Here is a 20,132-nt window from a genome sequence, read left to right on the forward strand (position 1 = left end):
TTATCTTAACATTTTGCTAACAGCAACACAATATCTCTTCCATTGCCATTCACTACTGACTTTCTAGTCAGTATTTTGGATCACACAGTTTCTGCCACTCCCAGTTTTGATTTGCTGCGGTTTGTTGTTACCACAATTCAGTTGTTTCCATGCTTGGAAGCAAGGTTTCAACAGAAATCCTATCCTCTCTCTCAGAGTATTTAAAATGTTCAGCTTCACAATAGGAATGGGAAGAAGCATTCAATCTCCTCAGTAAATCCATGCCTATAGCTTCCATTACATTTCAGTCAAACTCAGTGACTTTGGTTCTATCCTCAAACTTTGTCTGATTAAACTGACTCTTTGTGAACAAGTCAGTGAAATATTGTATTTAATAATGGTCTTAGATTAATGTAATCCATTACTTTTTCAATTAGCTTGCTACTCATGGTTACTGCAAAGTGTATGCAAATTTTAGGTCATGGATGTTTTCAGCTGATCTGTTTGGATAGACATGATGCTCTTTCAATGGAACCTTTTGTTCATTTTCAAACATTTTTTGATTAATATAAATTGCTAACATATCTCTTCATGAGTTTGCTACTTTTGACTAATGCAATAATTTAAGCAAATTAATTTTGTTGTTATTGTTGTTTCATTCTATTCCTTTGACATCACTTCAGCTCTCAAAATACTATTTAACTGATGCACAGATTTTTGTGCTAGCATTTTGAGCAGGAAGGAATTTCACATGATACTACCTGTAATTTCCCTGACAGTATTCACAATCTGGAACTATCGAATCCATGAGCAAAAGCTCTTGTTTGCTGACTACAGATGACATCTTAAAGCAGATAGCATTAATTTTGTACAATTAAAAGGACATTAAAAAAATGAAACTTGCTCAGATTATGCTGGTGATAGCAAAATAAATAAATAAATAAATCATTCTTCATTCAGTTTCAGAAGTATTCCCTTATATTATCTCCTTTTCTATGTAATGCAGCATAGTGAATCATAATGTGTCTGTAAAAAGCCAAATCCAAATCCATTAAGGAACTGCTCAGTAGAAGGTGGATCTGATTTAGAGCATGCTAAATTTCATTCTACTGAAGGAAAAAATAATGATTCAGGAAAAGGAGAAGAGCCATAACATAAGTCTGTCATTTCTTAACCTAATTATACCTAATTTAATGTGAATTATACATGATGTAATAAAGTGATAGTCAGAATAAAAATGCTAAAAGGAACAATGTGAAGAATGTACTGTTCTACATGTACAGTCAACAGAATTAATGTTAGAAATTGTAAAATTAATTAAATGTAGGAAGGTATAATAAACCTAAGGAATGGTGATCAAATGAATGCTGAAAAAAAAACACAAACAGAAGGTAGAAAATAGTATTCAGAATTTTGTCTCTAAATGGCCAACTTGTATTATAGATATGCTTTAGCTGCCCATAGGTACAAAAGTATGAACATTAAATGAGTGAGTAGGATTTTCTGTTTGGTCTTCAGCCGCTTACAGTTATCTCACAGATGGCTTCTGTCTCAATTCAGTTTAATCCAATCAACCAACCTCACTCTGCCTATACTCACCTATAAGAATGTTTTTTGGGGTGAAAAACAGCTGCTTCTTCCGACTGATATTGACATAAGGAATATAGCAACATCACTTCCTCTCACTCATCATGTGTCCATGGCTCTCAAGGTCAAAACTGCTGAAACCAAGGTAAAGGGAATTGAGTTTGTATAGTGCTGTATGTCACTGGGTAGTATTTAGAGCATTAGGTAGCTACTGCAGGTCTTGAAAAAGCAATTGCTTTCATTCTTACAGAGTATTATTCAATGTTCGCTTCCTAAAAAGCAAAAAGAACGGGAGAGCTTATTATTGGGCTGGTAGTAAGTACTGCAAAGTGCACCTTACAAGAAGGATTTCAAAATGTGTGCTGTAGCTGCATTTATGAGATCTAATTCTTGGAATTGTCTAATAAAATCTGAAATTTAATGACACCAGGTTATTCCTAATATTCTTTCTCTTTAAATTGTTTTAGCATATAATAAATGACCCTGTAGTTTTTAACTCGTGTTTTCCACTTTGAAATATTTGAGGAGTTAGAAAGGGAAAAAATAGTTTAAAAATAAAATATATTTTGAGTTTTAAATATATATATATATATAAATTTCAGTGGAAAGGAAAAGAAGTTGAATGTGATAGAAATGGAAAATTTTCAAAGAGTTTTTATTTTCGTGTTATTAAATTAAGAGTATATTCTTAGCACTGCGCTCCATGCCTTTCTTTAGCTGTACTCAAGTGAGCAAAGCAAGCTAATACCTCACTACATTAGACAGGGACTAAGAATATTCTGGGTACAAAGAGAAAAATCCTGAGCCTTTGAAGCCAATGCAAGTTTGTCTCTGACTTCAAGAGAGGCCAGGAATTCACCTACTGTAATTAGAGGTCAACAGGCCATCAGCTCACAGCCTTCCTTCAGCTCTGTTATTTTCCCTTCAGTCCTGTCTCACCACTTTTATTACAGTACAAATCTGCATCTGGAGCAGATAAGGCTTAAAGGAGGCAGATAAAGGAGAATTCCAGGAAATGTGTGTCTGTTCAGAGAAATGGGATAAAAATGATTCCCAACAAAAAAAGTGCCCAAGATTCAACTTCCAATGTTTAGGGATACTTTCAGGAGGTGAGGTACAGCATGGCTACTAAACTTGCATGTAACGTTGCAGTCAATGAACATTACACTGGCCATGGGGTACACCATGATCCAAAAGAATGAATGAAACAGTTTATTTGGCCAATTGTCATTTACGATAAAATTAAAGATACTGGAAAAAGGAGAGCTGTATTTTACCCTCAGATAAAACTGGCTGACAAGAGATTAAATGTTCTCAGTTTTTGTTTTGCTTTCTTTTGATGTAGAGAAATAAAAATAGAATAAGATTGTCAAATATCAGTTTGTATAGGCATGGTGGGTTTCTCTTCTAATGCATTAGAAATAGAATATTACCTCCTTGCAACTGTGAGAGATAAATGCAGTGATGTACTTTCAATTTTCAGTATCTAGCAAAATAAAAGTAATATAAATGGTTAGTAAATTTGCAGTATCCATACTTCTGTAAGTGTCAGATGGTTCTGTAAATATATCTACCACACAGCCATTCAAAGACCTATGGCCAGAAGTGAACAGTAGAGATGTCTGAGTGAAGCTTCATCCAGAGAGGCACCTGGTTTTGCTTTGAAGAATCCATTATTTCCAAAGGCAGTTTGTTCCATTGGCTAATTGCCTTTACAGTTGAAAATGTCTTGCATGCATCTTTTGAATTTGTCCAGCTATAACTTGAAGTTGTTTACTTCATGTGGCTTTTCTGATGGATTAAAGAGCCCCTAATACCTGGTATTTTCCGCCTGCAAAGGAACTTATCCATCATAATCAAATCAGCCCTCAGAGCTAAACAGATTGACCTCTTTAGAGTTGTAGTGCTAATGGAAAAAAAATAAAAAATAAAAATAAATAAAAAAAATTCTAGCCACCATCTCTCTTTTGTGGCTCTTCTCTGCACCTTCTTCATTTTTTAACAAATTTTTTTAAAATGTTGACACCAAACTTGTTGTCACTTTTTCTTCCCAAGTGCTGTGTTTAAGGGTAATACCTCTTCCTTATTTCTCTTCATATTCTCCCAGCTTAAATCCCAAAGCCTTGAGGGCTTGTTTTCTGTCACAGTATGGCAAGACAAGCTCATAAAACTGAGTTAGGATGAGCTAACGTTTATCTATAGCTCTTTTCAGAGTCCCTGACTCCTTGAATAAGTGCTCCTTTTTCAACAGCTTTTACCAACATATAACAAGTTAAATCAAAATGAAAATTACATTTCCAAGTTGGCTATGTTTTACATTTTTCTCTGAAATCTTGCCTTAAAACTGACTTTTGTTTAATATTGAGGATTTCAAAAAATATTCTTTTTTTTTTCTTGTCTTTATTATTTGTGAATCACTTGTCAAGAACATTTTCCAACTTTATCCTCAAAATCCATAGCAAGGATGAGGGCATAGAACTATACAATAACCAATTTTGATGAAAATTGTTGAACAAAAGCAAATAAATAAAAAGAGCAAGTCTCTTTCAAACACTGCAAAATGGAAATGATTTGTGAAACTTTGCAGCATCTTATAATTTCTTTATGTTTGGTTTGATTTTAATTTCTTTCATCTTACTTCTCCAAATAATTCATTTTCATTTTTAGTTATAAACATGCAGCTATTTTCCCTACCTCACTCCCTGTAGCCAAACTGCACACATGATTTCTTTTACTTTTCTTCAGAAAAGGACTTCTATTACCCTATTAGTTCTTACCTATCCTTTCTTAAATTCAGTCCCATTGTGTCACATATCAAAGACAGAAACACTTGCTTCTTTTGCTTTGACACAGTGCTTTACAATACCTAATTCATAATCTCTGCTTGCCATTCTGATACACTGAAAAATTATGTACAGTTCACTACGGTCTATTTAATTTATACAGGGTTACTTTTCAAGAATTTACTTCTGAATGAATATCTGTATTTGCAATTTTTCATCGTAGTGTTCATTTTTCTATTTTAAATTTATTTTTGATTAGCACGGACAAGAATTTTGGTAAAACATAAGAACTTTCAGACTTACTTGATATCAGCTCAATTCCATCTCTGGAATTGAGTTAAATTTGATCTGTAGGGAAATTCAGCAGGAAATCTTGCATGGCACACACATAAATTTGCAGGCTTCGGATCCATATTTACGTGTCCAAATGTATTTACTTAATAATGGAATCACTATAGTAATTACATTCCCCTTAGATCATTATTGCAGTACGACATTGCTCTCAGGCAATGAAAACTGCCATGGCTACTTTCAAACTAAATCATTTGATGTACCTTGACAAAATTTAAAACCTGTTAATAGAAGAGGAAGTTGAATGTTGATCTAGTTACATCTTTTCACTAGAAAAAGTGCAAAGACAACAATGGCAATCACTGATATAGTATAGATTTTGTTTCTGGAGGGACTTAAGTAGGTGAGAGCTTTTCTCCTTAGGTATCTGACACATAGGATAGTACAGAGGCAGAAACAATTAGGGATAACACAGGAAATATAAGTAGGGAACAAAATATCCACTATTTCTGATAACATAAGAACTAGAAGGTATTTCACCAGCTAGTCATTAAAACTATTATTCAGTAGGTTTAAAGCCCCCCCCCCCCCCCCCCCCCGGCCAAGGTATTTTCTCACAACACCCAAAATTAAATTGTGCTACTTTTTTCAGAAAGTATTCTGGAAAATGAAAGCAAGTTGAAAAAGTAGTGGAAGAAAGACCCATCAAGGTCTTCAAAATGCTGTGATGTGGATGCAATCTCTGGTTTTAAAAGGTTTTAAGGTGTTAAAACATCTATCCGTGGAAATAAATATTACTTGTACTTCCCATGTCCTTATACTACTTCCCCCAGTTTACACATTTGGCTACTGTAAAGTATAGAATATGGCTTAAATGGAATTTTGGACTAGAATGGTACATTTTTTTGATGTGCCTAGAAGTATTTTACGTAACACCATTTTTCTGTGGCAGTGTTCTCTTTTTAAATATCTAGACCATGATTAAAACGTCCACCGCAGAACTAAGACTGTAAAGGCTGTAATTTCTATTGAAGGGGAAAAATTACTTTGTCTAGTTAGTCATTGTGAAATCTACTAGTATATATCCATGCAGAAGTGGGATACAGCTTTTTTCTTGAAAGTGGAAGCTGTAAGTTTGAATTCTTTAAGTAGGACAGGCCATCGAACACAGGGTACAAACATCTTGAGTAAATGCTATCCAAATCAAACTAATGCATTCTTAAGAATGCATTTTCTGCCACTCAGCTTTTACTTTGAAGTAAAGTAGAAAATGATGGAGAGACACTTAAAAGCTGAAATGAAATACAGATTTAGCTTCTGCAAAATAATTATTGGCAACTGAGGAACCAGAATGACTAGGTAAGAGATCACAATGACCACAATGATCTTATTATGGGTCATCAGTACAGTTTTGCTGTGTAGAGTGTTGCTGTTAATAGTGTCCATGTTCAGTTTTTGACTAAAGAAGTACAGGAGTACCAGAAAGAGAAATGATACTACTGTTGTCTGTATATCTCAAAAAAAACAAAGTACAATGAAAGAGGGTTTATCACTATATGTTAAGTTTAGCTGAACCTCAAGAATATGGAAAGGTGAAAGAAAAACTAATAAGAGAGTACCGCTGTGGGACAAAGCACCAGTATTTCATCACGTCTTCAAATTTCATAACAGGGAAATAATGGAAAGTTCAGATAAAGTCAGAATATACAGGATCTTAAAAAATATAGTATGAAATAGGACATGCTAGCAGCATCAAATAAAGAAACATGAAGTGAATAGGTGAACAAAATGTAAGCTTACGAATACAGTTAAAGAACGGAAGATTAAAAAAAAATTTAATAGAGGAAAAACGGAACACATATGGAAGATGAGGCAAAACCACAATACTGATGAAAAGGATAAGCTGCAACAGATACAGAACTTTACATAGGAAGAAGCATTTTGCAGTGGTTTCCTCACCCTTAAGAGTACAGGAAGCAATTCAAAGATAAATTTCCTATAGTATTCATACTCCAAGTGGAATAGGTAAAACAGCACAAAAGGCTAGATGGCTAGATGGCTGAGGCTAGATGATCAAAATCTATATGTAAAATTTATTGTTGGAATAACAGTCAACACTGTATTTTCAATAAAACTTACAATGCTTCATATGTCGGAGATCTATGGAGATCTTACCAGATGAGTCAGGTAAACACACATTGCTAGTTTCAACAATTTTGTAGCCAAACTGGAGAATGGGCAAGAAAATTTTTAACTCATTATATGTGTTCATTATATGTGCTATTTTTCTAGGGGAAAACAAAACAAAACAAAACAAACAAACAAACAACAAAAAACAAACAACCAAACCAAAGCAAAGCAAACCAAAACAAACAAAAAAACCAACCCACGAGCAACAGAAGCACAAATATCTGGAATGTCATTTTATCATTAGAGAAAACGTAATTTTTACATTATACCTGTAGGAATTAATATGACTCCTAGGGCCTGCATAATTCAGGAAGCCAGCTTAGATGAGCACAGATGTGAATTATGCTTCACTTGAAGACAAAAGGTCTGAAGGCATTTTAGGAACATTATCAGGTGAAGGATCACAATTTTTGATCTGGATGCATTACTTCTGAAACTTCAGGTCAGAAGTGAAGACACTTCAATGGAATGAAAGAAATAATGATGCCATGATACCTTAGGAAGCACAAATTCTTTGTATAATTCTTTTTATAATGTTTCTTATTTTAAAGACCCAATGTTTGATAATAAGATAGTGGTACTTTCTGAAGCTCATATTTTTATGTGCATTTTTAAAATTTGGAGTTGGATTTTATTTAAAATAAATTCACAAATAATTGAGTTTTGAAAGGTGTTTAACAGCTATCCCTTGTTACTCATTAAAGTTGCCTACACCCCTACCTTTGGATGTAAACACTGGAATGACATACTTTCTAGAGGCTGGAAAACATAACAATCACACCTCTACAATTTTCTACATTTTATTTTTACATAGTTTCAACATAATTACGAGGATGGCATTTCTTTTAAGTTAAAAATTAGGCTAGTTACACATCTGAATGATCTGAAACTCTCAAATGTGCTTCTCATTCCCTGAATTCTTAGAAATTCAGTAGCTAAATAGTAGACTTACAATTAAAACAAAGAACTGTGCATTATAACAACAAATTAGGAGCTAAAGTTTACTAGAAAACCCTTAACAACCTTTTTGTAATCAGCAACAGAAAAAATTCTGACTAAATATTACATTTTCTAAATTATTAAAATTGGTAGACATCTGGAATTATTTTTGACAATTATGTACCTAATGTAAACACACAGCATTAGGTTTTATTCTCTTTTTCCCTTTTCAGGTTGTTCTGTTGAACCTGTTGATATGCATGGCAGTTTTCTACACCGTTTATTATGTAGTCCTTTCCATTGGCTTTGCAGTATTCAAGTAAGATTTCCATGTCTCTACTATGACTACATGTTACAGATGGATATAGTGGGTAGAACCATGACTCTGTAGAGGAAGCATCCAGACTGGAGGCATACAGCCCATTATTCTGTGAACATATTTTTCAAATTCAGTTAAATTTTTATACCTGAACCTTCATTTAAATGCATGAAGTAAATAATACTCAAAAGTAAATATAAAATGCTGGCTCTAATATACTTCCTTGCACTTGTAAATAAATAAAATAAAAGATGACATGAAAAATTAAAAAGGAAAGATTTTATAGTCAATATGAAATATAAATTATTTTCCCTTAGGAAGCTATTGACTAGCACGTATAGTGTCAGGCATTTTAAATAAAAAGATGGAGAGGAGATCACAGAAACTGTGTGCAATGGCAAGACCATAACATGAATGAAATGTAGAATATTCCATTTGGAATCTTATTTAAAAGCACCTATAATATGTTATGCAATCACTAAGGCATTATTGAAAATCTATGGTTAAATTTATTGATTCTATTTCCACAGGATTCAAATGTTGGATGGTTTGGCACCTTTTGATTTTAAGACAAATCCATCATGGTTTAACCCACATTATTTAGGTAATTTAATTTTTTTTCTTTGTTTTTTCCCCAGCCAAGAAAATAGATTACATCTGGATATAAACTCATTTTCCTTATTGACAATATTTTAGAGCCCTTTTAGTAATATAGTGGGCATTAAAATTTCAGAGTTTGATTGTAATTCAGTCCCTAAACATACCTTTATATATCCTAATACAAATTCCTGCAGTATCATCTGAAGCCTTCAAAATAATTTCACTTTCCTAAACTGTCATTCTTAAATTACATGCACAGGTGAAATTTTTCTCAGACATGTAATCTATTTTACAAAGGCAAACGACATCACCTGTAATTAGAACTTCTCAAAAGTAAATTGTTCAGTTGATCATGTTAAAAAGAGTGATAAAAACTTATGTATATTTGTACATTGACAATACAGATTTCAGATGAAAAAAACATCTCATTTGTAGCAACGGAAAAAGAAAATTTAAAACATATTCCATTAAAATTACTTTTCAAGGCTCTAATGTAATTACAGTATCTCAATATGATTTTTCTGTTCCAGAATTGTATCAGATAATTTTATGCAGCATGCTTATAAGGTGCCAAAGACAGTTGGTACATCAAGCAACTTGGTAATATTCAGTCCTGCATTTTATCCACCTGAAGAAGTAACACGGAGTAGCAAAACATAGCAGGATCTGTTTGAAGGCTATGGGCACAGAGACAAACCTGAGCTCTCTGAATGGTGTTGCAAAGCAGAATTAGTTTGTTTAAGGGTCTCACTCATGCCTGTTAAAAACAGAATGATGTCTTTAAAAGATAATCTCAAAATAAAAATGGAAGTCTCAGCTCAGAACTGAGCTATTGTTACTGGCCCAGTTTTGTGGAAAAGTATACAGAACATCTGTCTGCACTGTATTTTATCTGTGTATGCTGTTTTTTATTATATCTGTATACATGGTTTTTACTTTTGAAATTACAGAATTATTGGCAAAATTTAAATGAATACCACTAACATTAAATCTAATAAATTAAAGCATTTATGCATTACAAACATTACTTTTTTGAAGCGCATTTTTTGTTTTCCTAACCACATGTGGTTTTATATTTTTCTTGGTGTTTTTACATTTTTTTAACTGCTGGATAAAAGATCCATATTACAGTAAGAACTAATTGATTGTGTAAAGAAAATAATAAAATTGAGAGGCACAAAATGCTGCCAAATATATAAATTAAATACAGCAAAAAATAATAACATTCTCTCTACTCCGAGTTACATTAGCTATTACATTACTACAATTAAAAAAAAAAAATCAGTTAAAAATGGGAGTTCAATATGCCTAGGGACATTAAAACGAAGAATGAAAAGCCTTCAGATTGAAAATCCTATGAATCAGTAGTGTGCTGTTATTGCCCGTTCGTTACATAAGCACCAAGGGCTGAAGCTGGAGGAGACATCAGGCATTTTCCATTCAGCCCCACTAGCTCAGGTAGCCACCCAGCAGGACATGAGGGCTGACCCGCAAGGGTTTCTCTTGGTCCTACCTTCCATACTGGCAAGAAAGTGCCCTGCAAGCAAAGCTGAGTGAGGCTTTGGGGAAGCTTGCACCTCCCAGCAGAGCAGGAGCACCTCCACGCCCGGCCTAGCACCTCTGCTCCATGTCGGCCTAGGTGGTTTCTGCAGGCCACACAGCTCGCCTGTGAGGCGGACTTCCATGGTCAGCTTGCTGTATTAGTGTCTCAGCAACGTAACTCAGTTATTGTCACTTGGTGGGGAATCCTCTCCTGTCGTTTAACATAACACAAAGCCAGACAATGGAGATGGCAGGTGTACGCGCTGTGGTGGCAGTATGGCAGTTGTCAGCCTTGCTATCAGAACTGAGAAGCCAGTCCTTCTGGTTTTATGCACCATGAGATCCATATGGATGGCCTGTGCTGGCTTCGTAGGCTCTCTGCTCTCTTTCCCCTTGCATGTCTCATCTTTAAGTTGCACTGATACATGTGTATGATGCAAAGAAGTGGACAGGGAGAAAAGTGTGAAGGTTCATACTGAACGTAACCCCTTAACCACATAGTTCTGTTTTGGAAGAGAAAAAGTTGCCCTATGTCAGTATCAGCGAAGTCTATTTAGTGCCATACACAAAGACCCTGGACAGACAGTCTCTGAGAAGGATTTCCACACTATTTCTCTTTGAGGCAACACATAGAGCACTGTTCGTCCTCATGTTTTTTACACAAAATATGGAACATTTGAAAGTCTATAGGGAAATTGGGATACAACCCATGCAGGTGTCTGGTAAAATTAGAAATGAACTTTATAATGAAAACATCAGTGTAATATTTGATCTAATCAGAAATAATTTGCATAGCATTGTATCAGAGATTTTAACATCCTAATGCTATTACCTTTGAATACAGGAAAAAAGTCTTTCAAAACTATGCTTGGTGTAAGCATCCTGTTTTCATTTACAGTTCTTGTAGTCTCATTGGAAATAACCTTCTTCATTTGTGGCCTGCTATTTGCCCTGGTTGTGGAAGAATGGGTTTGGGATTATGCTGTAACAGTTACTGTTATTCATATCATCATAACCTCAGTTGGTAAGTAGGTTTGCTGCTAAATATATGCCTAGTGTCACAGACTGAAGGACCAATTGACCGTGACTCACCCACTGTACTATGGGACTAATGTTATCATTCTTCCTTGGAGCTGAATACACATTCATCTGTACTTTCCATCCATTTGATTTATCCATGTATTTAAATCTTGACATTTAAAACTTGATTCTGTATTTGCTGGAGTATTAAAAAAATAATAATAACAAAACAAAACAATTTTCTTATAAAATTTCAGAGTTTTAGCTTGTAATCTGACAGTTAATGTCAAATATCTAGCCTAAACACAATTTCTGGGAGGTGTGTTCCTTTAAACAAGAAAGTAATAGTTGTCCATTTCTGACATTTTAAGAGTTACTCATTAAAACTTCAGCACTAATTCAAAGCAAAAATGAGACTTACTTCAACAAAGATGATTCAGAGTTTTTAAGTTAGATAATTTGAACTGAATTTCATTGAGGAAATTAATGCATTTTACCACTGAAGCATTTTTTCTTTCTTTTCTTCTTCTTTTTTTATTTTTTTCCTGAAACTCTTCCCCTTTTTGCAAATGAGGAGAAAAGAACTGGCTGCTGTACATGAGCGTCACCACCATTTTGTGCCAGTACCTAGTATCCTGCTCCCTCTTCTCATGTTGGTTAGCGGGAGGCTGCTATGGCTGATTCAGAAATACATTTTAACCCCATCCACATGGGGATTTTTTTCTCCTATAGCAATGAGCTTAATATTTGTATTCTAGAATTTAGGAATAGGAAAAAATCACTGTCAAATTAGAACTCCCACTCTACTACATAATACTTAATCTTCCACTTTCCAATGCTTCATTTGTCTTTTAACAGTTTATATAAGAAGGGATTCCTTGATTCCCATGTCAAGTTATGCCAGAGACCAATAAAGAGTTCACCTTAAAAAATTAATCATAATTTCTCATCTACTGAATTTGGTTTCATAGAATTTAAGCTACAATTATTCTTTATGTATTTTTTTAATTTAAATCAAGGAATTTACAAAAATTGCAAAAAATTCTTCTTTCTATATATTTTATGTATTAAACTACCTTCTATCATTATATCATATGGTGCACTTTGATCTCCAAACAACACCAGAACTGTTATTGTTGCTTTCAAATGGCCAACCAAAGTTCAACTGTGCTGCCAGAGCATGCAGCATGCCTCCTAACTCCCTTCAGTGCCTCAACAGCCCTGCTGGCTCTTCTGGGGGCTGATACGGGCTCATATTGATCATACGGTGGAGATATTGGTCATCTTACGAGACACAAGGGTAGCTGCATGACACATAGCAAAGCTAGGTAACTGTGAAGACTCAGTGCACAGTTCTAGCCTGTCTTTCATATGCTATCACCCATTAAACTGAAAACATTAGACAGGTTAAATTATTTGCATTGCAGCAATATGGAAGCACTCTACTAGGTGATCAGTGTCTCCATTATGCTAAACTTTGTACAGCTAAGTAGTAACAAAACATTTCTTTTTCAGAGATTTTACAATCTAAAACTTCAATTTAGCACACACTTTTAATGTTTAAAGACAACTTCCAGTAGGATTGTCCACCCACATTCATGCAACAGTATGACCAAATATCTGAATGATTAGGACCTCAATAAGAGTTTGCAATTTCAATAAATCTAAAGCATGTAATTTCTGAAAGATAACTGAGCAGATACTGTATACTGTAATGCAATGTTTGCATACCCTCATACTTACTGTTTAAAAACTTACACTTCTCCTTTTCTTTTCCTTGCAGTTATGTCTGAATTCCCTCTGATGTTACACTGGTGGCTGGCATTAGGTAAAATTAAAGTTCAAATCACTAGAATCTAGAAAATTTGCATTTACAGTATCATTTCATTTTCTATTAAATGTCTGTTGTCACAATACTTTGGGAATTGTCAGTATTTAAGGAAGAAATATATTCTTTTCATTTACACTTCTTTTAAGGACACAGGCAAGTAGCACTAAGCTAACACTTGACTTGCCTTAAAATATCACCTATTTTAAGACCAGAATGTACACAATTTATGTTATTCTTCCTACCAAACAGCAGATATGTTCACATTGCTGAAATGAGCCATGTTCATTCCTGAATAATCAAGCTATCTATTTCATCAAATTCAGGAGTCAAAAAGACAGTTAGCCAAACTAGTCTTCCTTGGTATTATTTATAATCAATGGAAAGAAATAGACACATTCAGAAACAGTTTTTATAAACACTATGTACAGGTACTATGATAGATGAGAAAAATCTCAGTCATCACATTTCCTTACAGTGAATAGCAAATCTATATTTTAGAATGTTTAATTTACTGTAAAATTAGAAATATAATCATGCAGTAGTATATATTATCTTGGAAAACAGTTAAGGGAGAAAGTACTGGCTTCTGCTCTTCTTTCTTTTATGAAGTATAACATGGATCAACAGCTGTAGTAAATTCCTAAAAGATAGAGACAGGCAAATAAATCCCTTGTCCTGCAACTGGTTTTGTATCAGCAACTACCGGGACTGATCTCTGTGTGGGTGGTTAAAGTCTTTGGCAAAATGTTTAAGTAAACAGACCATTTAAAAAATCAATAAATAAGAAAAGCCGACTAAAGTTTTATTATAATGTTTGTATTCCACTGCAAAAATTAATACAAAACAGTCATGCTTTTTCTTTCAGGATCTGGAGTAATTTCCATGATCTGTGGAGGACAGATTTTGGCATACTGCTTGTTCAAAGATAACTTCATTTATCCAGTTCTAGATGATTTTTGAAAAGACAATTTAGAACTTGTTTTTATATTTGTATAATTTCAAAGATTTATTTAACAGCATAATTAAAATGAAGCTAGAAACTGTCTAATCATAAGGCTAGTATTTAGCTTACCAGAACTCTTGTATCTTACATTTGTTTGCAAAGTCAATGTAATGACTTTTAGCTATTGTATATAATCACTTTTAGCTTTTGTATGTACAATTTCCATTAAGCAATTAGACACACTACTTCCGTTTTAAAACAAATAAACCACAAGGAGGATAAGAGTAATGATGCAGCACTCTTGCAAAATCCTAAAAGAAAAAATGGATTTGTATTTAATGTTTTCAGACCACTTGTTATCTGTTGCAGTTTATAAAATATTGACTGTAACTCAGGCTGGAGTCTGGCCTCTCACAAGTGCAGAACTTTAAAGTCACCCTAGCTGGCATACATCATTTTAAGTATAAAGCAGTCTTTACTGGCAAAACCCTAGCAAAGAAGACTCCTTGAAGAGCGCATATCTCTGCATATCTCTTTCCATCTTAAAGCTCTCACCTAGAAGGTGCTCAAGACAGAAACAGGCAGACTTACAATCATCAATATTTAGTTGATTCCCTGACTTCCAGGAATGCTACAGCCAAATGTTTTCTGTGACAGCTTCAGGCCATTCTGTCTTTCACTAATGATCCAGTTATGGTGTGACTGTGCTGGAACGATGAAAGGCAAATGCTGCCTACAGTCACTTTTTTATGTATCCCACAGCTGCACGTGGCCCACGCTGAAGTACTGGTCTATGGATAGTAGTAATCAAAAGAACAACAAACCAATCACAGTAGTGGCTGTATCTATTTAACCATAATAAAATCTTAATAGCAAAATTGCTAGGAGGCAAATTCATCTTAAATACAACGTTAGTAATTGAATTTCAACTGCAGTTTGCTTGGAAGAGCAGGACTGGATTGGTGTTTGCACAGGAGCACAGTGTTGCATTTGCCTTAATCTTACACAGCAGATGATGCCTCTGAAGAATATGTCCCCTCAAGATCTAATCAAACATTTTAAAACACATTGCAAGTTTTATAATTTGTATGTACATTTTAATATTGAAAGTACACATACAATGAGAAGCACATTTCAGACTCCCAAAAGTATGGGATAGTCTTTTGTGAATGATAGCTACATAAGTAATTTTAGAGACAAACCAGACATGTAAATACACAGTACTGAAAAGACTTAGACTTTAGAAGTGGTTCATTAAGACCAAATGAAGTATAATACACTGTGTACTGAAGTTAGCAGAGATAATTCCAGAGAGTTGATTAACCGACCTGCATTGATGGCTGAACTGAGCCATGGACCACTTTGAGTTCAATGGATTTCTATCTCCATAAATATTAGTGTTCCCATAGCTGACTGGTGTTATCTGTTTGAAAGACATTTGCACATTTCTTCTGGATTTTTTTCAGTTTAGAACTATAAAAATGGATGGGAATTAAGTAGTCCAATGTCAATCCATGCCTCTGTCCTAGTCCATATGCAGTTCGTGCATGTAGGTAGGGTACCATGTGCAAACATTAGTGGATTAAAGATAATCCACAGATGGAACAAGTTTCTATTTTTAAACTGGAAGGATTTTCCTCTTTGGGTGTCAGCCCTGCTGCAGCTTGCAATAGTTCTGTTTCCCAGTCTAGACATTTTTAACTTTTGTTTTCTCTTTAAAATCTTAATCCACCAGCAAGAAAATACCTTCAGACTATATAAAGAGGGCTTTGTCCCCAGAATTTCTCCAAAGCATTTACAACTAGGCCAGTAGTAGAGAAACAATAACAGTAAAAACTCTATTGAAGATTAAAAACCTTAGTCAAGCTATTAAAAACATCATGAGATTTTTCTATTACTTCCAAAAGTCTAACAATGAGACAGTTTTGGAATTATATATTATTATTTTTTTTTCTGTTAGTGTTATATTGAGCATCAATCATAAATATTACAAATAATGTTTAAAGTGTAGTCCAAGTTCATATTAAACAAATTTCCATCCTGTAAGAAATATCAGTTATATCTGTTTGGGCATTACTTGGTTAGAAGGCTTCAGAGGTCTTATCTAAACTGTGTGATTTCTATTTGAAACACCAAAATGGCACTTTTGAATATAATAAATCTGGCTATTTCTGCAACAATAAAGAAGTGACCCACATGAGCAATTTGTATGTGATTAATTCATAACAGTCAAGACAGGTGGGAAAGAAGATCCTCTGGAGGAAAAGAAGGGCTTTCTATGTGTTTCACAACAGAATTGCCAAAGACTACAAGAAAAGCAACTGGGACATCAAAAGACAACAGCCACGTATGGAAAAGGAACAATGAAAGCAGGAAAGGAGAACACTGAAATGGGCAAGATCAGTGAAAGAAAAAAGACCTGCAGGCTGAAATTGTAACACTGGAATGTCACAATACAACTGCCACATGTACATCACAGTCTGTTTTTTGCTTGTGCCTACGTTATTTTAGGAAAGGTAGTCTCCACATCCAAAAATATCCCTATAATCTGTGATTTAATCTGTGGTTCCTGCCCCAGGATTTTCAGTATCCTCTGTTCTCTGGCTCAACCAGGCCCAGGAATATTGACTAATTGAGTTGACATAGGTTTAGTCTTTGGTTATTTAACTCCTTCTGATTAGTAGTCATGAGTTTGCATAGGTGTCATGGGGGTGTAAATATTCTAGAAAATATTGCATGCAGAGGGAGAATTTATCCACTTCCACTCTGAGATTACAGGCAGAGTTTGCAGAGAAGATAGTTGGAACATGTAAACATTAGCTATAGAAACCAACGGAACAGTGCAGAAATGCCATACCTTAAAAGCACCATACTTAAAGTCATGTTAAGATTTCTTTTCAGAGACAAAATCCTTTCTGTCATTCCCAACCACCAACTGAGATAGATTATAGTTCTCCTCAATTCAGTCCTCTCCCTAAATGGCTCTGTATTCACTCTTTTTTTCAAATGGTGTCTTGCTCGTAACAAAGAATGTGAGTGAAATACTTTTTTTTTTTTTTTGAGACTTTCAGTTTATATTCCTATTCTAACAGCACTGCCTTTGATGTAATGTCAGAGTGCAAACCACTTTGTGAAGTTGTTCTGGGACCAACAAAAGGACTCAACCTTGTAAACACAGCCAAACATAAAACTATACAGTACAGACAATGTAATGATTTTATTTGGCATTTTCCTAAAAACATAGATTTAAATACTTACAATTTCACAGTGAAGTAAATAACGAGTTCTTCAGACTAAGCCCATGATTTTTCTATCTCTCTAAAACACTTTATCAACCACCTTCTTTGTATCCAAAATTAAAAATGCAAGCAAAGCAAAAACCTACAGTACTCATTATTTGTGTACTAAAAATCCCAACAACTGCAACACTGATAAATACAGGAAACCGTCTGAGTAATACTAGATAAACAGCAATAGGTACCTGAGTCACCTGACTGCAGTCTCCTAAAATGGATATTCATGCACAGGATTCCTATGGCCCATAGACTGCTGAATAGAAATAGTCATTGCGACTGAGTGAGCTTCATTAACCAGAGGAAAGATGTGAATGCCTTATACATTCTTCACTCCATCTTCTGGTATGTGTGTTGTCACACCGAAAAGTTGGATCCTCATTAATCTCCACAGGTATTGAACGCTTTATTGAATATTTTTTATATTCCAAATGTGACTTACTTAGAATATTTATTTCTTGGCTTAAGATCCTATGTAATGATCCATCTGCTCAGTAATGGCTAATACTCTAATCTCTCCTTTTTGTGAGCTAATCACAGCCCCAGACAGCAGGCACTCTCTCATTAGATGTCAGAGAGGATAAAGGTCTTAGGAATGGCTATAAAATTTGATGATGTAATTAATACCTTTATTATTGGCTTTACACCTTTTAGTGTGAGACTGTGATTTTAAGACACAGACTCATGCCCCAACTCTCCTCTGTTCAGGATGAATAATATGGATCCCTTAGGAGGCGTGCCTTCCTGTTCAGATGCACCTAGGTAATTATACTTATGTCATAGGGCAAGCATGCTTTAAGATGGACTTGCGCCCTACTCCATCTGTTTTCCAGTTCAGGGGACCAAATAAACATCTTACAGTTGTTTCCCGGTTCATATACACAGGTGTACTCTGCAAACAAGGATAAACAATGGGGAAGATATATGCCTGGACGTCATCCTGACATATAGGATGCTGGACGGGGGATCTGGAAGCAATACTAGGACACAAACTATGGGCAACCAAAACCTGAGTAAAAGCCCAGACCCCAATCTTTTAAGGCTATCTACCCCTAGAAAACAGTTGCAATCAAATACAAGGATGGTAACTGAAGCTGGAGCTTTTAAGAACTATGCAAAGGTACACTCAAATTCTTGCTGTCATTGTCTCAAATCAAAGATAGTCACAGGCTGGCCTTTCCTGTTCTATATGTTCCTGTTATGAGATTATTTGTTGTGGATTTTCAAAGTGATTTTAGTCCACTGCCACTTCCAATAGCAAAGATCTCATTATCTCCACTGGAACAATACTCTAGCAAAGGACCTCTTAAATGTACCCAGATGCTCTCTCAAAGCTAACTTGTCACCAGATGTTCAGCAGCTGAAGGAGAATGCTCAAATACATTAAGAATTACCAATTTCATAGCAGTCTTCAGACACCTTTGCACTGAAATAACATCTACATCAGCAGCTTTCAAAATACACTGAAAATGTGTTTTGAGTTACTTCATAAAGGTTGAAAAGGGATAGGGGTCCACGTAAAGATTCATCTTTAAAAAGGACAAAAAAGCAATGTATTTGATATCTCACATGACGATGTTAAATGGAAGAAAAAAATAGATATTAGTCAAATTACATGGGAAAACTCAGAAGTAAATGATATTTATATTAATTTGTATTTACCATTTAAAATTAAGCCGAATTCTGAGGAATATTTTTAACACTGCTTCGCTGGAAAATGATGGCAAACTCTATGGAAGTGGGAAGTATTCCTTAGTACACTCCCAAGACAGAGAAGAGCAGCCAGCAAGGGGCAATAGCACATGGAAGAGGGTGTTTCAAGGTTGTAGTGTCTTTAGTACCCAGGGAGAGCAAAAAAGATTTTGGAGGATATGCACCAAATTGCATACCTGGGAGCAATTTTCTCGCTAATGGGAGATGTGCTGGTAACTAGGTCCGGGCAAAATTTTTCAGAAAATAATTTCTACACAAAAATTAGTTTTAAGACAGCCAAAACCAATTGTGAACACAGTTAAATGAGTTTTGCTTGAAAAAGAGAGGAGGTCAAGAGTGTCAATGACTGTTCATTTCAGTCACATTAGATTTCAGTTATGCCAGCGAGGCTCACACGGGTACCAGTAAGAAGAGAATGAGAGGTCTGGAAAGGCAGTGGATGCATTCAGATTTAAAGTGGTAAACTCTCTAAATCTAATTCATTAGTCGACTTTTTGGTGTGTCATATTTTTCAAGGAGCTTTTTAAGCTTGCAACACTTGATGTAGGAATAAATTTTATTTTCTAAACATTTACCAGTGATACATTTAAAGAAAAAACATCAGGTTGTAATTGAAAACCAGCTATTGTTTTCCTTTGTCATGAAATGAAGCAACAACAGGTCTTCAGGTTTCAAGCATATAAAATCAGTTTAGTTGAAAAACAAAGTTGCCTTAAACTGAAATATTCTCACAAAAATCTGCTTAGACTAGAAGGTATTTTTATTGAAAAAATAATTCTTCCCAAATGATAATGTTTCGTACTTTATTTGTTGCATATATTTTTAGAATGTGTTATGTATCACTAGATAACATTTGCAAAATGTTCCAGTTGCCGAGGTAACTATGTTATTTTAATGATCAGCAAAGAGGATCATTATGTAAAACATTATGTTAATTTCTAACACAGAAAATTGATGTCTTGCTGTTACCTTGAAACTGCATTTTTTTTTTTTTCTACAAAGTGCCTTTTTCTATGAAGACTGTTACAGTTAAGTGTAAGAGTATCCTTTTCACACTGATTCTGGTTGATTTTGGAAGTAAATAAGGCAGAAAATGATATCT

At 34.7% G+C, this 20,132-nt stretch overlaps 1 protein-coding gene across 1 annotated transcript; it reads left to right on the forward strand.

Moving 5' to 3' along the window:
- Nucleotides 1-1,678: 1,678 nt before the first annotated feature.
- Nucleotides 1,679-14,041, forward strand: TMEM244 (transmembrane protein 244; the record flags this gene model as incomplete). The annotated part of the gene is made up of 6 exons (XM_080587739.1): nucleotides 1,679-1,711; nucleotides 8,003-8,088; nucleotides 8,619-8,692; nucleotides 11,129-11,254; nucleotides 13,034-13,078; nucleotides 13,947-14,041. 6 exons carry the CDS (start codon nucleotides 1,679-1,681, stop codon nucleotides 14,039-14,041), a joined length of 459 nt encoding a protein of 152 aa, XP_080443865.1.
- Between the last annotated feature and the right edge of the window lie 6,091 nt (nucleotides 14,042-20,132).

This window comes from Anser brachyrhynchus (genome assembly GCF_964034855.1).
Source record: "Anser brachyrhynchus genome assembly, chromosome: 3".
NCBI lineage: Eukaryota > Metazoa > Chordata > Aves > Anseriformes > Anatidae > Anser > Anser brachyrhynchus.